This window comes from Malus sylvestris, chromosome 14 (assembly GCF_916048215.2).
Source record: "Malus sylvestris chromosome 14, drMalSylv7.2, whole genome shotgun sequence".
Lineage (NCBI taxonomy): Eukaryota > Viridiplantae > Streptophyta > Magnoliopsida > Rosales > Rosaceae > Malus > Malus sylvestris.
Window position 1 is genome coordinate 10,957,193 of NC_062273.1, and position 23,726 is coordinate 10,980,918.

General features: G+C 36.9%; 2 protein-coding genes, 1 long non-coding RNA gene and 1 pseudogene across 4 annotated transcripts; 2 read left to right on the forward strand and 2 right to left on the reverse strand.

The window, feature by feature from the left end:
• Positions 1–2,811: 2,811 nt before the first annotated feature.
• LOC126599021 (ATP synthase subunit beta, chloroplastic-like) lies at positions 2,812–3,407 on the reverse strand (annotated as a pseudogene).
• A 3,879-nt stretch (positions 3,408–7,286) lies between these two features.
• On the forward strand, positions 7,287–14,387 carry LOC126599419 (transcription factor HBP-1b(c38)-like). Of its 2 annotated transcripts, XM_050265794.1 has the most exons (12): positions 7,287–7,716; positions 7,937–8,101; positions 9,434–9,537; positions 10,082–10,158; positions 10,310–10,447; positions 10,622–10,699; positions 10,786–10,845; positions 10,976–11,053; positions 11,162–11,213; positions 11,783–12,054; positions 13,009–13,257; positions 13,797–14,387. In XM_050265794.1, the coding sequence occupies exons 2-12, from the start codon at positions 8,004–8,006 to the stop codon at positions 13,941–13,943; spliced, it is 1,353 nt and encodes a 450-aa protein (XP_050121751.1). In that variant the 5' UTR covers positions 7,287–7,716; positions 7,937–8,003; the 3' UTR covers positions 13,944–14,387. The 2 variants fall into 2 exon arrangements, with proteins under 2 accessions (XP_050121751.1, XP_050121752.1); XM_050265795.1 differs by lacking the exons at positions 7,287–7,716; positions 9,434–9,537 and having other exon boundaries at positions 7,954–8,101.
• A 783-nt stretch (positions 14,388–15,170) lies between these two features.
• Positions 15,171–23,361, reverse strand: LOC126599418 (gamma-tubulin complex component 2). The gene is made up of 21 exons (XM_050265793.1): positions 22,956–23,361; positions 22,796–22,854; positions 22,646–22,691; positions 22,424–22,558; positions 22,207–22,338; positions 21,960–22,043; positions 21,770–21,868; positions 21,551–21,642; positions 20,752–20,824; positions 20,524–20,676; positions 20,281–20,400; positions 20,104–20,157; positions 18,790–18,873; positions 18,613–18,687; positions 18,395–18,526; positions 18,057–18,182; positions 17,867–17,974; positions 17,330–17,392; positions 17,081–17,155; positions 15,871–16,070; positions 15,171–15,692 (listed from the first exon to the last, which is right to left on the reverse strand). The coding sequence occupies exons 1-21, from the start codon at positions 23,040–23,042 to the stop codon at positions 15,566–15,568; spliced, it is 2,124 nt and encodes a 707-aa protein (XP_050121750.1). The 5' UTR covers positions 23,043–23,361; the 3' UTR covers positions 15,171–15,565.
• LOC126599420 (uncharacterized) lies at positions 15,598–16,070 on the forward strand. Its single transcript, XR_007615120.1, has 2 exons — positions 15,598–15,726; positions 15,823–16,070. It is a non-coding gene; the product is annotated as an uncharacterized LOC126599420 (long non-coding RNA).
• Positions 23,362–23,726: the final 365 nt, after the last annotated feature.

A 23,726-nucleotide genomic window follows, 5' to 3' on the forward strand; every position in this document is an offset into this window, starting at 1 on the left:
CACAATGCTAAGTGAGAGAGAAATAAGATTGCTACAACACTATAGAAATTAAAACAAGTTTGTCACTCAAAAGTATTAACTAATATAGGATAAACTATACTATTGTATAATAACCACAGATCAATTAATAATGAAAGGTATGGTTGACCTATGCGTAAATAAATGGTTTGGATGAGTCAAAATATCCGAATGGATAAAGATGGGCGTGCACACACAGTTCACGAATTGTATAAAACGTTTCAAGTCACGCTGGTTTTTTTTTTTGGGTTATAAACTGGTATTTAAATTGATCAGTTGTGTTGTTTAGAAACTGTATCTAAAAGTGTTTTGGTATTGAATAAAATAAAAATGCATAAAGTCAAAAATAATGAAAGAAGGGCACGGTCAGAAGGGAAAGGTTAGCCTTCCCAGGCTTTCAGCGACACGACACAAATAATAAAAAAATAAAATAAAAATGCAGAGAGGCAAATTATTAACAGCATAAGTAAAAGGAATATATTGCAGAGAATCAAAGATGCAATCAGTGAAGGGTATGGTTAGCCTTTCCCAGAAAATTCAACGGCATGAAAACTACAATTATTGGACTTTCAAAGCACTGTGAAAACAGATTATAAAAATTTGCAATTATATTATCACACTTATACGGCTTTAGTTGTAGGATAATATAAATGATTATGATCATAATTTACATGTAAATTCAATCAATTAGATAATACCCAAATGCATCAAACACATATATCAATAAATAAAGCAGTAAAAAGGAAAAAGTAAAGAATGATCTGGCCTGTGATATCAAGAGAGGCGTGTTGTCACTATCCTAAAGCTGTAGACGCCTCCCTACATGTCGGTTATAACGGCTATCTACAACTCCAAGATATAACCCTTGAATTTCACAAAATATCTAATCCATAAGCACGATTACATGATTACGGTAGACGAGATACCAAGTAGTGATCAATTGCCCATTGATGATCAAGATGAGTAGGAAGATAATAAGAATTATATATGAGTACTGTAGTAGAGAGAGAAGGAAGACATTTTAATCTATGTTAACGTCTTTGTTCTGTTTGAGGAGTTCGCTATTTATTAAACTCTACATACCCCTTAATAAAATACATGACTTCTCTAATGAATATGATTCTTCATATTTTTTATTTAAAATAATAATAAATAAAGTTTTGAATCTTTAAGAAAATAAAATAAATAACCAACACAAAACCATCTTAGTGGACGTAACTGATTTGGTGAACCACTTAAATCTTGTGTTTATGCATTTACATTTTAAGATCATTGCCATGAAAAAAAACACTCCTACTCAACCATAAAAAATCTTCCTATACTTTCTCTGAGAATCCTCAAAAAGAAATCACAAGAAAAAATACCAGAAAACGTATTCAAGCTTACACAATAATATCTCCACAAAACTCACCATCATTTTTATCTAGTTATCAAAAGAAAGATACACAAAAACTTGAAATCGTCATACATGTTCAAAGCACCAAATCTCCATCATCTGCAACTTAGATCAAAATACTTCCTTCATGAAAGTTGTTCGTCTGGCGAACACCTATAACATGTTAGACCTTCAGGAAGATCCAACGGTGCGATTGTTCCAAATGTTTGAAACTCCAACCCAATTTCCAATTCCGCATAAAATCAGACAGCCATGTTTGGAGCTTCAAACCTCCAAATTTCTGTGTTCAAACAGATACACTTCCTTCATAAAAGTTGTTCCTTATCATCTCTTCTATAACTTATCCAAAAATCACGACAACCCAATCTATATGCTAACTTGTACGTCAATTTAAATAGTTGATGTAAGATTGAGCTGGCCTTTTCGGACAGCCTCTTTGTATGGCCAACATGTCTAGTTTATGCTACTCACCTTCATGAAAGAGAGTGAGGTGTGAAAGGTAAGTAAAAAGGGAAAGAATTCAAAAGAAAGAAAGAAACAAGGAAAGAGGGGGGACGGGTTGTAGAAAATAATGAGAACGGAAGGTTCAAAAGAAAGAGAGCAGTGGTGGTGGTTCTTTGGGGGAAACTATATGAAAAGAAGCAAAAGTCATGGGTTGGAACAAATAAGTTGAGTGTTAAGTGGCCAGTTGGTGGACGAGATGAGTGGTGAGGTAAAAAGGAATTAATAATGAAGGGAAGATCTCAAAGGTAAGAAATAAAATATATAATCTTGCTATCAGCTTTCATTAATCTCCCTTACTATTATTTATTCATTCTATTTGTGTGTTTCATGTGTTTGACTGTTTATAAATTTATTATATAGCATGTAATTATTGACGCTGATGTTGCTATACATATGCATAAGCATTGCAAAGCAAGAAAAACAATGTTGTGTTCAAGTCCTTAGTTGTGTTAAGTGGTCTAAAGTGTGGAGTTGAGTATGTATTTAAGGGCTGAAGGATGCCTCGAATATAAAATAATAAAATTTTGTATATGTCAAACGTCGGGAAAATGGCTTGAGTATAAATTAGGCGTCAGGGGAAGTGCCTATATAATAGTGGAAATTGAGAATTTATTATAAAAATTGGGCTTAAGGGATGAACAACACTCACACTGTAAGATATTCGGATCCAAGTGATATAAGGATGGTATGAGATGTGGAGGCTTGAGTGTCTTAGGTATGTATTGGTGGGATTAAAAGTGAGTACATTCATGCATCTCATTTTATGTGGCAGTAGGCACATGATTTGGTAATATGCCAATTTGTCCACCATTGGTAGATAAAATAATTTCTTTCACTTTCGAATCCCAATTAATTCGATTTAGGGTTAGTACACAAAGATTTAAGGTCATTTCTTCAATTTACTCTCCATTTCTAAGTTCCTAAGGTCGTAGCTTTAGCAATAACTTCATCGATGTTACCTACCAAATAAAAGGCCTGCTCAGGAAGGCCGTCTAATTCTCCAGAAAGGATCAATTTAAACCCTTTGTTTCTGCTAGACCAACATATTTTCCTAAGGAACCGGTAAATACTTCTGCTACAAAAAAAGGTTGTGATAAGAAACGCTCAAATTTTCGTGCTCTTGCTATGGTTAAGCAATCCTCTTCGGATAATTTGCCCAACCCAAAGATAGCTATAATGTCTTGAAGTTCTTTGTAATGTTGTAAAGTTTCTTTGACCCTTTGCGCAGTTTCATAATGTTCTTCACCGACAATACGAGGTTAGAGCATGGTTGATGTTGAATCTAAAGGATCTACTGCTGGATAGATACCTTTGACAGCTAATCCTCTTGATAGTATGGTAGTAGCATCTAAATGTGCAAATGTCATGGCCAAAGTAGGATCTTTCAAATCATCTGCAGGTACATAAACTACTGGAATATAAGTTATAGATCCCTCTTGCTAGAAGTAATTCTTTTTTGTAAAGTACCAATTTCAGTAGTAAGGGTGGGTTTACATTTCAATTATTATTTTGTTGGTACTTTTAGTTGTGAAGTAATTTGTGTACTAATTTCATTGCGTTGTGTTTTTGATAAATTTTATGTAGTAAACTCAAGTGTTGTACGGGTGTAATCGTTGCAAATTATTATAATTTATTTTTCCTCACCATGTCTTGATTATAGAATTTACTTATATAGCTAAAACATGGCTCACACTCTAACTCGTGAGTAGTCTTTATTCGTAGGTCAAGGCGTGACATTAAGTTAGCTACGAGTTTTAAAGCCCAATAGGTTAAACGGTTCAACAACTTAAATTTTTTCTTTTTAACAAGATATATTATCTACACTAAGGGGGAGGGGGTAGGCTAAGTCTTATATTGGACTAGCAATAATTTAGTTCAAATTCATCTTTGTCAAGATCGAACATAAGACATCTCATTTACAAGTGAAGAGGAATACCCCTAAATTGTAATACTAAGTGGTAACAACTTAAAATTAAAAAGCCCAAAATGCTCATAAGCCTAGTGTAGCCAGCTGTATAGAGAAAGTGTGAGGCTTTCTGATTAAGTCACAAAACGAAGAGATTATATATGGCATTATGAGCCTAACGTGATTAGGGTTTTGTTAGGAGGAATTGGGGAAACATTTCTCTCGCATTCTCTCTACAAGGCCAACCCCTATGAGGAGATTCACTAACTCAATCTTCCTCCTAGCTCACTCATCTTCTTCATCAAATCTCTCTTTGGTGTGGAGAAAATAGAGGTTCCTTCCTTTGTGAACTTTGGAGATTCTAATTCCACCAAATCCAAGAAGCCAAAGTCCAAGGGCACAAAGGAGTGTGAAGGAGAGCAAAGGAATGAAGACCCTCATTTTAGGTAAATAGTCTTTCAATGCAAAGAGGATTTACAAATGTATAACAGATTCTCAACTCTCTCTTTGAATTTGAGTTGAATCATGGTTCAACACACTACTAGACTGGAATTTCATGGTTAAGATCTTTTTTTGTGCATTTGATTTAGCTTCCGTTTAGTTGTTAGATGCTATTTGTATGTTGCTCGATAATCTTAGTTTTGACAATTTTTCCTTCACTTACTATGCATAACAATGAAAGAAGGCCCCGATCGAAAAACTTTTTAGTACATTGCAATAAACTTGTTCATTTCAATTTTCAATTTTATTTTTTTTGGGTCCCGTTCTCCTTCACCAACGTCACATAACATGCATTGCACTCGAGTCCCAAACACACAGTAACTAATTATTTTTGACCTAGACCCACCCGCTCGTTTCTTGCTATCAATATTTTACTCAATATGAACCCTAGGACCCTCAATACTACCAACCCATAATCCACCAAATAATCATCCTAGCTACCCAAAAATGTTGCCTACTCTTTATCATACACCGTGTTATTTTATGACCTCAAATACACAATCTGACTCCTAGAAAAAATTCATTCAAACTTCGTAATTTTATTCAATGATCCAATCCATTTATATTTTAGTACATTATCCATAAATCATCCTTGCAAAAAATTGGACAAATCCAAACCATTATAACATCCAATTGTAGTGAAAAAGAATTAGCGGAATACGATTTTTTAAAGAAATACTAAGATGACTACTATTTAATCCAACAGTCAAATATTTTGGAATTTGAGTGATTTTGATGGAGATAAGCATTGGGGTAGACTAAAAATATAAAAGTGACATCTTATAAAGAAGAAACCATTGATGTTTCTGTTTTTCTTGCGAGTGACAAGGACAACATAAACCCCAACTCATACATGCACTATCCAACAATTGAACTTGAGTCTGAATGCATTCTTGTGTGTGTTTTAATATCTTAGTGAGTAAGGTGTTGAATTTTCACTCTGCATCTTGGGTTCGAAACTTCCACATCCCCTAAATTATTGTACTAGTTTTGAACTCTCCCCTTGCTTAATAATACACTCCATAAGCAAAAATTGTGTACTTTCAACATCCAACAACAAATTGTAGTGAAAAAAAATAGGTGAATATGATTATTCAAAGAAACAGTAAGATGACTATCATTTAATCTAACGGTCAAATAATTTAGAATTTAGATGATTTTGATAGAGATAATCTTTGAGAGAATACCTAAAATATGAAAATAACATCTTAAAAAGAAGAAATCATTGATGTTTTTGTTTTTCTTGCAAGTGAAAATGACAACCGAAGCCGAACATATACATACATTATCTAACAATGGAACTTAGAGTATGAATGCACTTTTATGCACATTTTAGTATCCCAATAAAGGCGTTGGGTTTTCACTTTACATCCCACGTTCAAACTCCCACATCACTTAAAATATTGTAATTATTTCGGATCACTCCCTTTCTTAATAATACTAATAATATTAAAAAAAAAACCTTTATTTGAGTCCAAGATAACAATATTGACTTTGCACCCCAAGCCCAACTCAAAAGGGTAGAGAGGTCATTGCACACGGTCAAGCAAAGTTCTCGGATCTTCTAAACGGGCGGCGCGGGAATTCAAGGCTGCTACAATTTTACGTCACATTTTTAATACCAATCAGAAGTACCCCTGAACTTAACCAAAACTACAAAAAGGCCATCCCCAGCCATTTGCGGTATATTTCTCTGCATCCAGACAGTGGCAATCTCGTAATAACAGACATAAAGGACTTCTTTTGGAGAGCACCGCGCTCTACTTTCCCCCTTAATTTCTGGGGCAGCCACTGAAATTTTTAAAATCTTACTAGTTCCCAAGTATTTCATTCAAATTAGCGCTTTACTCCGTAGACGGCCAGTTCTCTTGGCCCTCACGGCCTTACCTAATCTTGTAGAACAGAAGAAGCTAATAGTTGACTTGCTTGTGGTGAGTAGTCATCCATTCACATTTAATTTACAATCTCATCCTTCGAGACCTAGAGGAGAGCCACCAACTATATTTAAATACCACTTATCTTGGTTTATATGGGATATTGCTTTTCACACACTCATTTTTACTTGTCACACATCTTTGTATAATTTTTGTCAATTGATCTCTTTAATTTATTTGACCTAACGACTTGAAACTGAAAGGCGTATGAGAAGTAAAAATGAGTGTGTGGATAACACCGCCCTTTTATATATATATACACAACTATAAATTCTACAAATTTTAGTAAGTGATATTGACCTTACTAAAAGGATAAATTATTTGTATTGATCTTGGTTGAAGAAATCTCTTTTAACTTATGTTGAAAAATTAAATGTTTATAAACTTATGCTGAAATATGATAAAGGAGAAGAAAAAAAACTCGGCAAATGCATTATGATATTTTTAAAGTACCAACAACAGCTCTCTATGTATAAGAATTATTTGACTTTTTTTGTTTTTTTTTTCTCCGCAATAGATAAGAAACTCAAGTTTTATAAACATTCGTTATTGCACTTAGGTTTCATGTTCTATTCTATTTACTCATAATAAATAATGAAATTTAGAACATCTGCTACCATGGTAATAAGTTTAATACCAAATTATTATTGACTTATTGGATGCTTTAGCGTAATCCCCACCCCACAATTGTAATAGAAAAAGTAACCTTACTCTCTCTTCGCACTAAAAAAAATGTGAATTAATGGTTTAGAAAGAGATAAAAGTTTAGGGTGTTGCTGTTCACACCCATTTTTACCTTCTACAAACTCTTTTTGATTTTCGGTGGTCAAATCGAATGAATTGAAAATGATCACAAAAAAAAAAAAAATTAATAAGAGATGTATGAAAAGTAAAAAAAAAATGTGGATAGCACTACTTCAGTTTAAAAGGAAATGGGGGCAGTATCACATTCTTAAAAACAAGATGGGAAAATTCTCATATCAACATAAAATTAGGGAAAAGAAAGGCCTCCCAAAGCGGTAAAATAAGACAAAAAAATGGAGGTGAGCTTTGAAAGCAGGAAAAAGTTTCAGAGCAGATAAGGGCCTATGGAGAGGAGATTGGTGTGATCAGGACGTCACGCTTCTTCTACCCCTCTACTCTCTCTCTCTCTCTCTCTCTCTCTCTCTCGGAAAATTAGAAAAGTTAAATTCATGGTGGGCCTGTTAGTTGAATTTTGCAGCCATTTGATGGCATATATAATATAATACTAATATTAGGAGGAAAAGGTCAAAGGGGAACTTGGTATTTATCCTCAAAAAGCTTCACGGGGTTAGGGTTTTGTTTGAGCTCTGCTCCCAATTTCAGCTTCTGGGTTTTGCTTAATTTCTAGAAATTCACTGCCTTTGAGCTCCGATTCTTCATCTTCCTGGACTTCAAACTCTAGGGTTTGTTTCTTCATACAGTTTCTGCTATTGGTATGTAAGCTATCTTGTGTTTTTGCTTCTGGGGTTTGTGATGTTTCATTTTTCCATTCAATAGGTAGCTTTTGATTGGATTTTGTTTTTGTTTTTTGTTTTTCTGTGTGTTTCTTTGTAAAGTTTTGATCTTTCTGGTAGTTGCATAGCTAGGAGTTTGAATTTTGGTTTGAAAAGTTTGTGTTTTTTGGGTTTTTTTTGTTTTGTTTTGTTATTTCAGTGGAGGAGTTGTTGAAAGTGGGTTTCTTTGGTTCTGGGATTGGCGGCGGTGATGATGATGTTGATCCATGGGCAGTAGAAGAGTGAAAGTTGGTGCAAATGATGGTAATAAAGTCGTGACCGAGATGCCGAGCTTTGTTCCTCCAGTACCCACTCCCAATCCCAGGTAGGTATCTGCTTACCCTTCTATTAAGTTCTAATTTCCTACATATTTATTGAATTATGACTGTTCTTATCTTTTAAGTTTAATTGGCAGTAGGAGTGTAGCTCCGTGGTTTTTGAATATGATTCCTTGGCCTTTCAGTTAGTTTGGAAGCTGTGATCCGTTAGCGGCCTCTGTGCTACTAGAACATGAATATAAGTTTTTATGTGGTAGAATTGTTGCTGCCATATGCTGCTGAAATTAGAATCTCCTGCATGTCCAGTTGTTGGACTGTATCATCGAAAGGAACATAAATTGGGACTTAGAACCTTAAATTCTGACATCATACACAGGTCAAATGGAATCACAACCACTTAAATTGACTAGGTCTTGTCCTAGTGAATTCTTTTATATTGTAACCCCAGCAGCACAAAAATGTGTATCTGAAGTTTATTCTTTCCACATGTTTACTACTAAATAGAGTCCTTAGTTACAAGTAACCTTTGGGAATTTATCCGAATGATGCATCAACAGCTCAAATTTGTGTAAATAGTATGGAGATTTTTATGGCATAATGTCTCTCCACGGTATTAACAATGATTTTCCAATGATTTGAGGAAAGGGAGTTATAGCTGTGATTTTTCAGTTTTTCATGACTGAAATGATAACAAAAAATAGAGCCAACAAACAGGACAAAAATAAATAAAGCAACTGGAGTCCATTGTTCTGTTATGGGCCAAGTCTAGTAGTGTTGGCTTGTAACTAAGCAGGGCATTAAAGTGATTGGCTGGATATGGTGGTTAAGTTTGGCCCTAAGCCGGCGGGGCAAAACCCTATCCACCATGGCTAGGTAGCAAACAACAATTGATTTATTGAGGTATTGTTCTGTTACGGAGGAATTGTTGTTCCTGATTTAATTTGACATTATGCAACTGTTCATTGAAGCAAACAGAGTAGCAGTATTATTATTTTATCTAGTATTAATTACTAAAGTCTGTTCCCTTTAGTTTATTTTCATACAAGAATATGATAGTAGTGCTCCTAAAATTAGGGAACAGGACAGATGCTACTTGAAATGTTTCCATGACCTTTAATTTGGTAACCATTCGATACTGAAATGAAATGTCAAAGTTATTGTTGATTTTGAGACTATACAAGTTTTTTCATCTGTTTACATCACGATGAAGAAGCTTCTTAACAAGTTTACGTTTGACTCTGAGGGGTAATTGAATTATGATTTCTGATTGTACCTTTTTGGCCTTATCAATCTGGCCAATGAATATGGATTTAGTTTCTTTTTTCTTGATCGTATCCGTCAATTTCGATAGTCATGATTATGACGATTTTTTTTCTCAGCGTCACAGAGGGGAGCTCCATTCGTTCATCTCAAGTTTCAGATTTTGGAATTCTCGAGCAAACTCTTGGATTTCGCATAGAGGATGCTGTTGACATTGGGAGAAGTATGTAACTATCTTGGTGTTTATCAGAAGTAAAATTCAATACTAGCAATTTTCTTCTTGTTTCTTTCAGTTGATACTAGGCCAGTTTTGAATTTTACAGTGGTTGAACCTGTAAATTGTCTTTTAATTTTCGTACTCGGTAAATGAGCTTATGAATAAGGTTTTCTTAGTGTTCTAGTCAGCTTCCATGTTTAGTTTCCTAGTGCCTGATTGTAGGTGTTTACTTGAATGACCTATCAGCTGGGAGTGTATATACTCCTACATCTTGGAAGCCACTGCTCTAGTCCTGTTGTTCAATTCTTACCTTAAAATAGATTCTATTCATCATTGACTTTCTGAAGTGCGACTTCAGAAGCACAAGTAATTTCTGGCAATGTTGGAATATGATGAAGAGAATGTGATTCTGATTCTGTTTTTTTGGTAAAAGGAGGCATATGTAATATGTTTATATGCACGTACAGTTTCAGATAATATTTCACTTTTGTTGTATTATGGTATCTCTTTGATTTTGACTCCCAATTACTTAATCATTGTTGATGTATAGGCGCAATGTTTAATCATAACAAGTTAAGTAGTCCGGCAGTGGGAAGTAGTGATGCCCAATTTGGTGCTTTAAACAAGGTAATTATTTTTCTTCCCCCTCACAAAAGAACAAGAACAATGAAAAATGAAAATGAAAACAGACCAAAAAAATTGTAACTTACGCGCAATCTGGAATTCAGTCCCTTGCATCTTCAGACATTAACTTTTTGTTTCTTTTGTGGGATCTCAGCTTATTCCACTGCAAAAAGAGCCACAGCCCCTCTCTGTATCTCGTAGCAATCACGAGAACTGGGGGGAATCCAATATGGCAGATGGAAGCCCCAGGACTGATACTTCAACAGATGACACGGAAGATAAAAATCAAAGGGTAACATCTCCTGCTTCCACTTTTGCTGCTTATTTTTTCATTCCTGTATCCAAGATTCAAAGTGATATCCCTCATTTTGCCATACACAATTATTTTGCATCTGAGAATATTCATTCTTTATTTGATTTTGGCTGCTTCTTTTGTGGTGAATTTAAATTCAGTGTTCCTGTGCAGATTGAAGGGAATCAAATCACTGGTCTTCTAGCTTCTGATTCCAGTGACAGGTCAAAAGAAAAACCTGGGGATCAAAAGGTTTGGTAACTTAAACTAAATATACTATTAAATAGTCATCTTGCATGATTATTGGATACCTTTTACCGTGCAATCAATCTCTGCAGACATTGCGAAGACTTGCTCAAAATCGTGAAGCTGCCAGGAAAAGTAGATTACGGAAAAAAGTAGGTTACTATTTAAGTATTAATTATGAGTATATTATTTTCCCCTTTATTCGTTGTTAGTGCTCCCCATCTAGTAAGAGTCATGCTTACTGTTCTGTGTGGAGAAGTAATGTTATGTTTCTTCTCTCAGGCATATGTACAACAACTTGAGAGTAGTCGGCTGAAATTAACCCAGCTCGAGCAAGAGCTTCAGCGTGCCCGCCAGCAGGTTGGATTTTGTTGTCCCCGAATATACGTACATATATCATATATCATATATTTTTCATTCCTGGAAGGGCATGGATGTTGTATCATATTAGTGGTTTTATTTTGGCAGGGAATATTCATTTCAAGCTCCGGAGATCAATCCCATTCAATGAGTGGAAATGGTATTTGAACCTCTTAATTTCATGTTCCGATTGGTTAATATTTCCTGGACTTGAAAATGATCACAGAAGTGTAATTCCTGCTGCATTGATATGCATATGTATGTTATAGAAATTTGGTAAAGATGGGGTTAGGTGTTCTCTGCATTAGATTTGCATTAGATTTGTGTAGTAAGTCGATTATTTTGGGTGGAGACTTCTACAGCTTCTCTTTCCTGGATTGTTCTGTAATTTTGGCATCCTCAGTCTTCTACAATTGGGTCCGAGCATGCCCTGAATTTTTACATAGTGGGTCTGTTTTTCATATTAATAACGGTGTAGTTGCCAACACGTTGCATTACATTATTCTTGTGTTGTGTGATAAAAAGGCAATATTCTATTCCCAGACAGTTTGGAAATATAAAATTCGTATGCTGTTAGATTATGAATCTGGACCATACATTTAGGCAAGAATTAACCTTATCAGTGATTCTGGCAACATGGCATTATGTTGCTGAACTGTTAACATTTTCCCACTTAACTGATATTTGATGGTAAAATATTCTTGTTTTATTTGTATTTTTATTTCATAGGTGCTTTGGCATTTGATGTGGAATATGCAAGGTGGCTAGAGGAGCACAACAGGCAAATAAATGAGTTGAGGGCTGCCGTTAATTCACATGCAGGCGACACTGAACTCCGTACCGTTATTGACAATGTCATTGCGCACTACGATGACATTTTTAGAATAAAAGGAACTGCAGCAAAAGCTGATGTTTTCCACATCTTGTCAGGAATGTGGAAAACACCAGCTGAGAGGTGTTTCATGTGGATTGGTGGCTTCCGCTCATCTGAGCTCCTTAAGGTGAAAATTTGTGCTCCGTACTCTTGATACAGTTGGAATCCCCCTTAAGTTTGTGTTAAATTGCAACCACATACATCATCTGCAAAACATTACAATCTCATACATAAACTTACGATTTCATTGCAATTTCATACATTTGTTAGCAATTCTGTTAAGTTGACTATTAAGTGATGACGTGAGATAATGAATCAATTAAAAATAGTCAAGATGAAAATCAATTTATAACATCTTTTTGTGCAAAAAATCAGAAAAGTACATGTGGACCCCACCCCTTCCATCTTACCATTCTACCAAGCCAACCCCTGCGTCCTCTCCCTCCAAACCCCATGCCTCCACCTACCATACCGTATCCTTCCTTCAAACCCTAATTCACAACCTACATTGCAATGAAATTGTAAGTTTGTGCATGAGATTGTAATGTTATGAAAATGATGTATGATGTTGCAATTGAACACAAAATTGAGGGGGCAAACCGTAATTTACCACAAAAAATTATACCATTTTAGTTTCTGCACAATTCCATCTCCTAGTGTATAATAAGTTATTTTGACATTTCGTTCCCTCTGTTTTCTCCCAATGTGTAAAATCTATTATCATGAAACTATTGTTTATGACATTTTGAGTTGGGGCTATCATTCTGACTGACATCATGGTTTGACATGGTGGAAATGTTGGATATATGGCTTCAATCCTACAGCTTCTAGTTTATGAATCGCCCACACCAAACATGGCTGTGTCATATAGGTTCACGAACCATGTCCATGGAAACGAGTATTTCTATGGTTAGCAATGGAAATTTGTAGTGCCCATCTTTGAACTTAATTTGTCAGCAAAATTGATGTTTTTTTTTCTCCTTAAAAAGAGTAATTAGTGAGCTGCCCAAAATTATTTTCAAATGTTCTCTAACATTTTTAGTTCTCTGTGGCCTGTTGATCTGTTTTGACGTTGGTGCAGCTTCTGGTGAATCAATTGGAACCATTAACGGAGCAGCAACTGGTGGGTATTTACAACCTGCAGCAATCATCCCAGCAGGCTGAAGATGCTCTGTCACAAGGGATGGAGGCATTGCAGCAGTCCCTGGCTGAGACCTTGGCCAGTGGCTCACCTGCGCCATCAGGGTCATCGGGGAATGTTGCAAACTATATGGGTCAAATGGCCATGGCCATGGGAAAGCTAGGAACTCTTGAAGGTTTCCTCCACCAGGTGAACTCCCTTAATAGTTAATTCCACTAGCTTGCTTTTCCACTGAATCATGAAAAGGCTGGTATTGCTGAGTGACGCATCTGCCGAAGTGATAGTGCTTCGGTGTTGGAACCTGTAGTTTGAATGGAACCAAATTGTTTCTAGTACCTACATGTCTTTGTTCTTCATTTAGTTTTGTCGGCCCTAAATTTCACCCATACAATATATAGTCCTTGTTTATTGTTTTCAAATGCTAAATGGACTGTCATCTTTTGAGGCGTAAACCTCAGGGTTATCTTTCTAAACGCGGTTATACCATCTTTTTTTGTACAAGAAGTTTGTTGCACGGAAGACATGTTTAACAAGAATTATTAACGAACTTGGTGATTTGGCTATAGATAGATTGCGATGTCCATCTCAAACTACTTTTCAGCCTTGCCTAAAACATTTGAAACGTTACTTGTTATTTTTGTTTCTTTATGTATGTAATTAATACCTTAATTGCCAGTAGTCAATATACCTATGCCTTACTTTTTCATTCTCATTTTGTCAATTGCCAGGCTGATAATCTTCGACAACAAACTTTACAACAAATGCATCGTATACTGACTACTCGACAATCAGCTCGTGCGCTTCTCGCAATAAATGATTATTTTTCGCGTCTTCGAGCCCTCAGTTCTCTTTGGCTTGCCAGGCCTAGGGAGTGACATGCATTAGATTCCTCTCCCTGAAGTTCATCCTTAAAGCTAGCTAGTCCCGGAACATAAATTAGCACCATGAAGCCGAGGGCCATACGATATATATGATGGACTTTAGCCGTTTGGACATCAATATCCTTCAAGGGTGTGATTAAGGTGCGTGAAGTCAGATTAACGTTCATAGTCACCATCAAAGTTGTCGGTTGTTGTCACGCATGTTTGCGTAGATGTATTCTATGTTCAGAACTGTAGTATGAATAATCTGACGATGTTAGCGATGTAATAGAAGTGAGGGAATAGAATAGTGCTTACAGATGTCGATTTATATACCAAAAGTCAGATGATATCGGAGTGAAAAAGGTTTGCATTTTGTTTTTCTTTGACATGTACATATGATGTCTCTCGATGTTATTGGCCTATATTGTGTAATATTCACCGGAACAGATTCGGTCACGCGCGGGAATTCGCCCAAATTTACTCTTCTTGGCAGTTGGAGATATGTGATGAATTGCGGCCTTCAGTGCCCTGGTTTTCGTGTGTATGTAAAAATCGAGTTTTGGAACAAGGGAGCGATTTTTGCACACTTTTTCGACTTCTACACTCGCCTTAATCGAGCGAGGAATTTCAAGTCCCAAGAGATTTAAAGCCGTATGGTTATTTTCTAATTCCCAAGGGAGTTGGACTTGGAAGATAAGGCAACGTTTGCCTATCAGGGCGGATTAGGCAACACTCGCCTCACTTTTGATTCGACAAAGATGCTCCTTACAGCTGTGCCCCGACGGTGGAAATGTGTGCTTTGTTATAGGTTCCGATGACATGGTAACTTCACGTAAGGCAGAGTTTGGTTTTTTTGGGTGTGATAATGGATCCCTGAATGTGGTGGCCGGGGAATCACTGATCAGAAAGCAGATTTTGGAGAGATTAAACGAATCCCGAAGATACAGACCATCGGTGAGTTGTTCAGTAAATAAACCCTCACAAATCACTTGAGTTTGTTCTGTAAAGCAGACGGTCGGGATGGTAGCCACTGAACCCACTCAAAAAACAGCAGGCGAGCGGTGTTTGAGGAGGCCGAGAAGTGCCATCTCCTTCGACATCCAAAGTCATACCAAGAGCGCCAAACTGCGAGAGCTATCCACGATCCATATTCTATAGCTGCAGCTAATTACGCATGTTGACGCTCCTGCCGCAGCGTCATATGGAAATCCATGCTGGTTACGGAAATTATAGCACGTATACAAGGGAATCAAAATTATGCATTTAATAGTAGCAGTTACAATACATAGACCAACGAAACTCCCTGTCGATATATGTGCTTATGGTGCTCCTGGCTACGGGGGTACTTGTTTCGACTCTAGTGAACACGACAAGCTAGCCAGCATATCCAGTCCCATGCATCATGACTGAGACTTCCAACAGATGGAAAAACCAAATTTCACCTCATCAGTAGCCAGTTACAACCGTATTAACAGTGAACCTGACGATCTACCCGCCCTCCCTCAAAACAAAACAAAAAAACATGACTAATTCAGAGTACAGCCGCAGACTCAGGACCAATTCAAAACTCTCTAACAAGTAATATTTTCACAAACCGGGAAATCCACACACCAAAACAGAAAAGATGCTAGAAATCATTGTTCATTTCCGGTCCCCAAAATGCACTGCGAAAGATGAGTCAAATATGGTTCTGCTTTGGAACTGCTGTTCAATATCGGTCCCAGGCTCTGAAGCTCTGCATTGAACTCCCTCTCGAATTTCCTGCAAAATACATGGGTCAGAGAGAGAGAGAGAGGTGTGTGCACGTGTGTCAGAGAGAGAGAGAGAGGTGTGTGCACGAACTCCCTCTCGAATTTCCTGCAAAATACATGGGTCAGAGAGAGAGAGAGAGGTGTGTGCACGTGTGTAATCATTTATCCCACAGCCACTTCAAACTTACAGAATAGAGTCAGCAACAGTTTTGTTGCTGGAGCTTAATTTTAGTGCCTGAGATGGGGTCCGCGATTTTGATGGTTTCGGTTTTTCTGGCACAAGTGAACCATCAAAATCGACAAGGCTAGGAACATCAATAGAAGATGATATTAACCACTGAGTTGCTGCAGCATATTGTAAGCAAAGCAATTTCAGACTCTCCACCTTCTGCATTCATACAACTCAGTATTAACTATTAAGGCAAAGAACAAAGACAAATCAAGAATTCCGAAACTCTAGTTCTGGACATATAATTCCAAAGAGATATGATCCCCATCTCAACATGTTTTGATCCCCTCTGCCAATTATTACATTGTGGGTTTTTGCATATCCTAATTTTGAATTTTGGACCTTTGGTTCCAAATTATCCTTGGTGGAGATAAAAGACAGATCTGTGCTTGGATTCACGGTAACTACAGTACTGAGAAACCAGAAGCATTGGCAAAGCTTTGAAACTTGGTCAGTGTTCAAAATTATTTGAAAGTAAAGTTAAAAGTGGGCCCAGCCCCCGGGCATTTTCCCGCTGGTCCAAGGCTCCCTCGCCTAGTTCTGAAATGTACAAAAACTAGTTGTGGAAAGAAATAGAAGAAATTTGTGGATTTCTTTGATTAGGAGCTTTTGTACTTCTTTATGTACTAAACACAATTTGTACATTTATTCTCTACGTCACATGATCAGTTTATAGGTCTCATGAATTGAGTCTTATAGCAGTTTATTAATTTGGTTCTTTTCACTAAAACGTGTACCAACGAGTCTATGAAAGAAGTACTTTATATGCTTTGAAAAGTTAATAGTCCAAGAAATTAAGTTCTTATGCTCATGCATGACACATGAGTTGACTTGCAGAGTCCAAGACATTTGATGTCGAAGGCTCTTGACACCTAAAAATTTCATTATCTTAGTAAGGCCCTACATTAAACATGGAGGCTATGATCAACTTTGCGCAAACAATCTCCACTATATTATCTCCTTGGCCTCAAACATATACGACCTGTTGCATTTCTTTCCATGTCCCCGTTACCTTATTAGAGCTTTCCTCTCTTCCAGTTGAAGAGATATAGTCTCTTCCAACCTTTTCTATATATATATATATATATGTATGTATATATATGCGTGCACATACACATATATCCTTGTTTCTACTAATGCATGTAAGCTTGACTGTATTAAGAACAAACCTTAAGAAATTCAGGCAAAAGAAGCAAGCATCCCCTCAAACACTTGTCAAGGAAAAAGTCATGGTGTTGGATAACCTGTAACAGGAAGAACCTTGTAAGACAAACATGAGCTTCCTCTTAATAAACAGTACTGCTACATCTATCAGAATGACCTAAACCGAATTCTCCTTTTTTCAGCCAAAAGATTTCTTTTTTTTTTTTTTTTTTTTTTGAATGAAGACGAGAGTTTCTATAAGAGGAAGAACAGACCTCATCTATGCTCTTTGCAGTCTTAAGTCTTTTATGCATCACATGGCAATTGGGCTCAATAACCTGTAAACAAGAAGATCTGCTCTGAGAAAACATAAACCCAGTAATTTCCTCATCATTGCTGCGAAAATATATTTCAGAAGTGTCTGATAGAAAAATGCAACGGGATTTACAGATGCACATTGCAGTCTTAAGTACTATGCATCTATGCTCTTTGCAGTATGATGTCTATATGCAGATGCACATCATCTCTCAGATAGAAGAAAACATTATATAGAATGCAATGTGATTTGCAAAGCAAGGATATGCAACAAGGATCACACATCAAATGAGGAAAAAAGAAGTATGACATGTATATCTAAGCCTGCGCTACATACGATGTGTATCGGTAATAGCCAAAAACAAAAAGAATACCATTAAAAATCAAAACTGATGGAGAAAAAACAAGGTGCTTTAATATAGGGAAAAAGCACCACAATACATCTATAGCATGGAAAAATCTTCCACGGAAAAAGCATATTGGAAGGTAAAACCTGCCTCAAATGTTAGATAGTGTAGAAGGCTATTAATAAATTTAAGCATGCTACGGCACAGCAGTGATGATCTGGAGATAGCAGTTCCACGCATGTTAAGGGCACGAACTGCCTGCAATACATATTTCCACTGAATCAAACAAAGAAAAGAGGCTAAATGATCTGGCTACAAGTAAATCAAATTAAACCCATACTTGATGTGCTTGCCAAGCCCCACAAAGCTGGCGATCCACATGCTTACAGTGGAAAAGAAAGCGGAAAATTAACTGGTACTTTGTTAGGGAATTTTTTGAGATAACAATAGACAACGGCCACCGAATCTGAAACAGAACCAAACAGTCATAACAAATCAAAGACAAATGGTTTGATCATAGGCATTATATGAAAACTTTCAAGATCTAGATCCATTTAAACTCTGGTATAATTAGCATACTTCGGGGGTCACGTCAAACTGTTTTTGTGATTTTTTTGGGGATGGGGCCGAGTAAAGATATAAATGACTAAATAAAATAAAAACAAGTCATTAACAAACCTTATAATTTAAAGAGAATGTCTCAAGGCCAGTTATGCTCACTGGCTCCTCCAGATCATTATCATCAGGGGCAGGCCTGCTCTTTTCACGATCTTTAAGTGTCCCCAGTTTTTTGAGCAAAGAAGATGTTTCCTGAAGCAAAACAGCAAGAAGATTGAATTAATGGGAAATCAATACATAAATTTGTCATATATGAGCAAAAGGATAGAGCTGTTTACCACGCAACATGTTAAGTCCTCATGGCAAGGATCTGCTGCAGCTGCTGTGGTGCGCAAAGCAAGGTCTAGAAGAGACTATTTAGCCAACAAAAGTTAAAACATCTCAATCATTTGAATTGAGAAAGCAGAAAGAAAAATTTGCCAGCTAAGGAACTTGATGAAGAAAGAAGACTAAACCTGCAGCTTCTCCACAGAAATCTCATCAAGCTTTTTCGTGAGCTCATCTCGAGCGATATCCATAAAATGAACTAAAAAATCACCCTGTATAAACACCATCAGTTCTCCATCCAATTGATTTTGAATAGCATGATTTTTGTAGTAAACTTAACAAAAAGAAAGCTTATTTCCATGTAAAGTCGATTCATCTTTCCTTAATCAGATCCACAACATAGTGCAATTATTCAACAAACACCAAGTCCTTGGTGCATCGTAAATTAAGATTGCATAAATACAATCCTTTTCTTCATTCTCCAAAAAACTGTGTTTACCTCACAAAAACTATATAAATAAATATGGCAATTCTTCTTGTAATTGAAATTAAAAAGTTAACCATGGATGATATAAACCATGGACATCGCATGTTCTATGCACCTTCTTTTACGGAGTTTTTCGTTTTTCTTTTTTCATGTAATAGCAGTATACGGAATTCTTGAATTTTGGGACCTATACAAATTGAAACATATCCCTGCAATGATTCGAGTTCCTATTTCGAAAAGGAGAATTTCGGAGTTTATCAAATACTCACTTTTATATCTTCTCTATATGAAATTTCAAAATACAAAGTAAACCAAATTCTTAAATATGCATGTAAAAGCTTGCAGAAGAGATATTATTACAAACACCTCATCACAAAGTCCTCTATTTTCATAGTGTCTTACAGGCAGTCATCTATTTTCATCCTTTAAGTCATCTATCTTCACTTTTATATTCAGTGTTTAATAACACATATAAATGTTGGAAAATCCCCAGGTACTTCAAGAGCTACAAGACCTAGACCTGAAGATCAAGCTTGCTCCTTCATAGGGTTTAAGAAAATTAATGCCAGCTAATATACATATAGATTTACACACTTGATGAGGCAAAATGACCTAGGAAGACTTGGACAGAGACTCTAAGAAAAGACTTGGACTACTTGAATCTAACGGAAGACATGGCACAAAACCAAGCGCAATGGCGTTCTAGGATTCATATAGCCAACCCCACTTAGTGGGGTAAGGCTTTGTTGTTGTTGTTGTTGTTTGTTCAAATCCCTCCACCCAAAAATCATAAGCATAGTAACTTTAGACAGAAAGATGTGTGTTATTAAACACTATGTCCTAAGTATTATAAGGGATAGATGAGGTAGAAGAATAACCTAACCTTTACCCAGAATCCCACCTGATCTACAAGGTTCAAAACTTTTTAGTTACGATTTCATACGAAACATGGTATCTATCTAGTGTATAATATAGGTGATCTATTTCCAAGTTCATTGGTCATAAAACAATATACCTGATCAAGAAGAAGATAGTGCTTTATAGATCGCAGCTTTCCCATCAGATCATACTACACAAGAAAGGATGGAAGATTAGTCAACAACATAAACAAATTGCATAAAGTTGGCAGCAAAGACCAGAGAGAGACAAAGAATATTCAGAGGAAAACCATTTCCTACAAACTAAACCTCACCTTTTCTTTGATGAGATTTAAGAGCTCACTGCTGGCAAAGTCATACGCAGACTTTATACACTCAAGATAACGGTGATTAGAGCCAAAGGTCATCAATTTCGAATTTTCTGATAGAGGGACCTATTTATCCAATAAAGTCAATGACATGTATTAACACAAACACATTGAGGGAAAGAATTTTCCTCATTTCTTGTGTTCTAAAAGAGAAATAAAACATTGTATATGGATAATTATAACCCAAACCTGAACATGATGTCCGCATTCCCTCATGACATTTAAATATTTTCCTGTGGTCAAAATTGTCCCAGAAATATTTGCTAGGAAGCTAGGAATTCCATCCTTGAGGCTGTAACGTTGCCTCCAATACTTGGCATCATAATCTTGAGTGAGGCTTTCCTGTACAGTTTAACAAACTGTAACGTAATAAGCCTAAATTTGTTGCACTCATAATTTTGAAATCAGATGACATACCTTTTGAAGATATTTGTTTTCAGCAATGAAAAATTCACCAAAAGGATCATCAATGACTCCTTCATAAACCCATCTACAAGTAAATTTCAATCCCATGCCCAGGGATCAACCAAATTAGCAATAAAGTGTTGTGCAAATGATACTCAAAGCCATTACTGCCAAAAGAAAAGAAGCAAAACAACCTAATCTCTCTTTCCACATTCAAATAGACTTAAATAAGAAATTCATGTCAAAACTATTTAAGGAATGAATATATAGAAACAGGGGATATAATACTACTCCAAGAAAATGAGCATGAATACACAAACGCTTTTGTGTACATGAATTATAACATAGAGAAGCCAGCACAACAAATAGAGGGTTAAGCAGGGTTGTAAGGCACCCGACATATAATCTTTAAAATGGCCAGTACCCTTGGGTTGGTCTAAAATATGTCCTAATTTCTAATCCCTCTCAAGACACCCAAGTGTCAATTATGTCCCCCACGGGTGATCTTGGGTCTACAACACATCTTAGTCCAACAAAATTTCCCAAATACGGCAGTTGGCTGAGCTCATAAATTTTTTTTTAAACTAAAACCAGCTCCTCCACCCACCCCCCTCCCCAAGATAAACAAAGTAAAACAAAGATAGTTAAGGAGCAAAAGAACATTTTATAGCGTTCTACAAGAAAATGGAAGAACTTAGTTGATGGGAAGAATAGTCTTTGAAGCATATTATGCTTATGTAACTAGTCAGTCATGTTAACAAGAGATGTATAACAAGTTGGCAGGTAAAGTTTCATGCACAAGTATAATTACCTCTCCAATATTCCAAGGTATGCATTGCAAGCACATTCTGTCATCTTTTCTAGTAATGACCTTACACCACTATCACCAGCCATGGCCTTGGCCTATTTATTGCAAAGACCCACAGTATGCACCAATAGCAGCAAGATAAGAATGAGAAACAAGTGGTGGAAACAGTTATTACTTCTAAAGGGAGCAACAAAATTTTATGTAACTCAGACATAAGAGTACCTGGCTCTGCAAGAGGTTAAGTACTGCAGAACCTGCAAAATTATTAGCAGAAGCCATCTGTATTACACTGGATAGTGCTTGCATGGACCCCATCATTGGCTGCAACACAGATTATAGAACTCGGTCAGACTCGAAAGGAAAAAAAATCCCTAAATATAGTTAAAAAAAAATATCTCAGAGAAGCTTCAACCTGACAGTAAAACCACAAGCCTTGTAGGGACAGTCTTCCCAGTCGAAACTGGTGTTCTAGCTGTGCCACCATGGCCTGGTAATCCTAATACAGAAAAATCAGAAGGTGTTCAGTGGACAAGATCACTTATGCATCATTTTCTTTATCCATATTTATTCTTTCCCTTGACCATGAGCTTTAGGTCAAATGGCAAAGAAATGAAATGGTTATCGAGTCAACTTAAAATAGTGAGGGGAAATAACCCTACTAGAAGGAGCGCCCTCAGCGCAGCAGCAAATGCATGATTGACTAAGCCATTCTTGAATTGGGATCTTGATTCAACAAACTGGTTAATGAGCATAAAGTTCTCGCACAGAGGGAATACCCGTTTGGCTAATTCCTGAAGCATTTCAGTACCCAAAGAAAAATGAGAAATATTAAAACGCCTGACTATAAAACAACAAAGAGATTCAACCGATTCGTACCTGAAGAGCTAAATCCATGGATGCATCAACTTGAAAGGTGTACTTGTCCTCATTTCCGTGTGCCCTATTGATTGAAACGTAGCGTCCTTGGATCCCAACCATTGCAGACAAAATGTCATCGATGACAACAAGTTCCTATTTGTGCTACAACCATCATAAGCACCACTTCCACTAACCCGAAATTTTGAAATTTTGAAATTCCAAATTCAAATTCAAACTCACCTGAACAGCAGCATTGTAACAACCAATGGCCTTTTCGAATCCCAAGCTGCAAATTTCAAAATTGGGGCTTTCTTTATCAATTAAGAACGACAGAAAGAAGAAATGTATGAACACATATGTAACTGGATGAAGATGTGATATCATGCTTACGAAAGAGAACCAACGGAATAGCCATCGGTATCTGCAAATCGCGACGTCGATTTGGTTTCCTGAAACAGAAAATGTCAAATTCCAAACGGCATTTCGGTTCGCAAACTTCACAGAGCAAAATTGGAGTGGAGTGAAGAAGATTAAAGGGAAAAGTAGGAACCTGGTGAAAGCGGCCGGTGAGGAAAGGGCGCTCGGAGTTCCAACGAGGAGTTGAGGGGCATGAAATTGTTGAAGTATTATTCTCCATCGGAATTCAGAACAGCACAAGTAACCCTCTTACTCTGACTAACTATATGAAGCCCCCTAGGGCACAAATTCGACGGCCACGATGCTTTGTTTCTTGGGAAGTCGTAAGAGAGAGGACGTTCAAATTTGAAATCCCTAGAAAATGTGGATAACCTAGAGAGGTAGTCCAATTGCAGAATCTGGAGAGGAAGATGGTGGCAGGAGGGAGAGAGAGAGAGAGAGAGAGAGAGAGAGCTGGTAGTGTTCTGTGGGTAGTGGTGGTAGCTTGGGTGGGCTAGGGTGGCGGGAATAAGGGGAAAAGGGAGCTTTTTTTTTTTTACACGCAATATTAAAAAATAAGCAGTGACAAACTATATTTATATACCATCTTCAATCGAAATGCCCAAGTATAGTCATATTGTCACATCCTGACCCGGGACGGATCACTTCATGGGTCCGCTCCACCACCGTATCACAGGTATAGTCATATGCAACAGAACAGTTATGGCAGCAATGGTCGTGACCATAGCGTGTGAGGAAACAACAACCTCAATAGGGTGGTTTTTTTGTTGATCGCTCTTATAAACCACGACAAAGAGAGATCGCGCATGAAACTCTGATGAACAACTACTTCAACTCCAAGATGGTGTACCTAGAAGATGATTTTAGACATTGTTTCCGGATGAGGCGTCATGTCTTCAAGCGT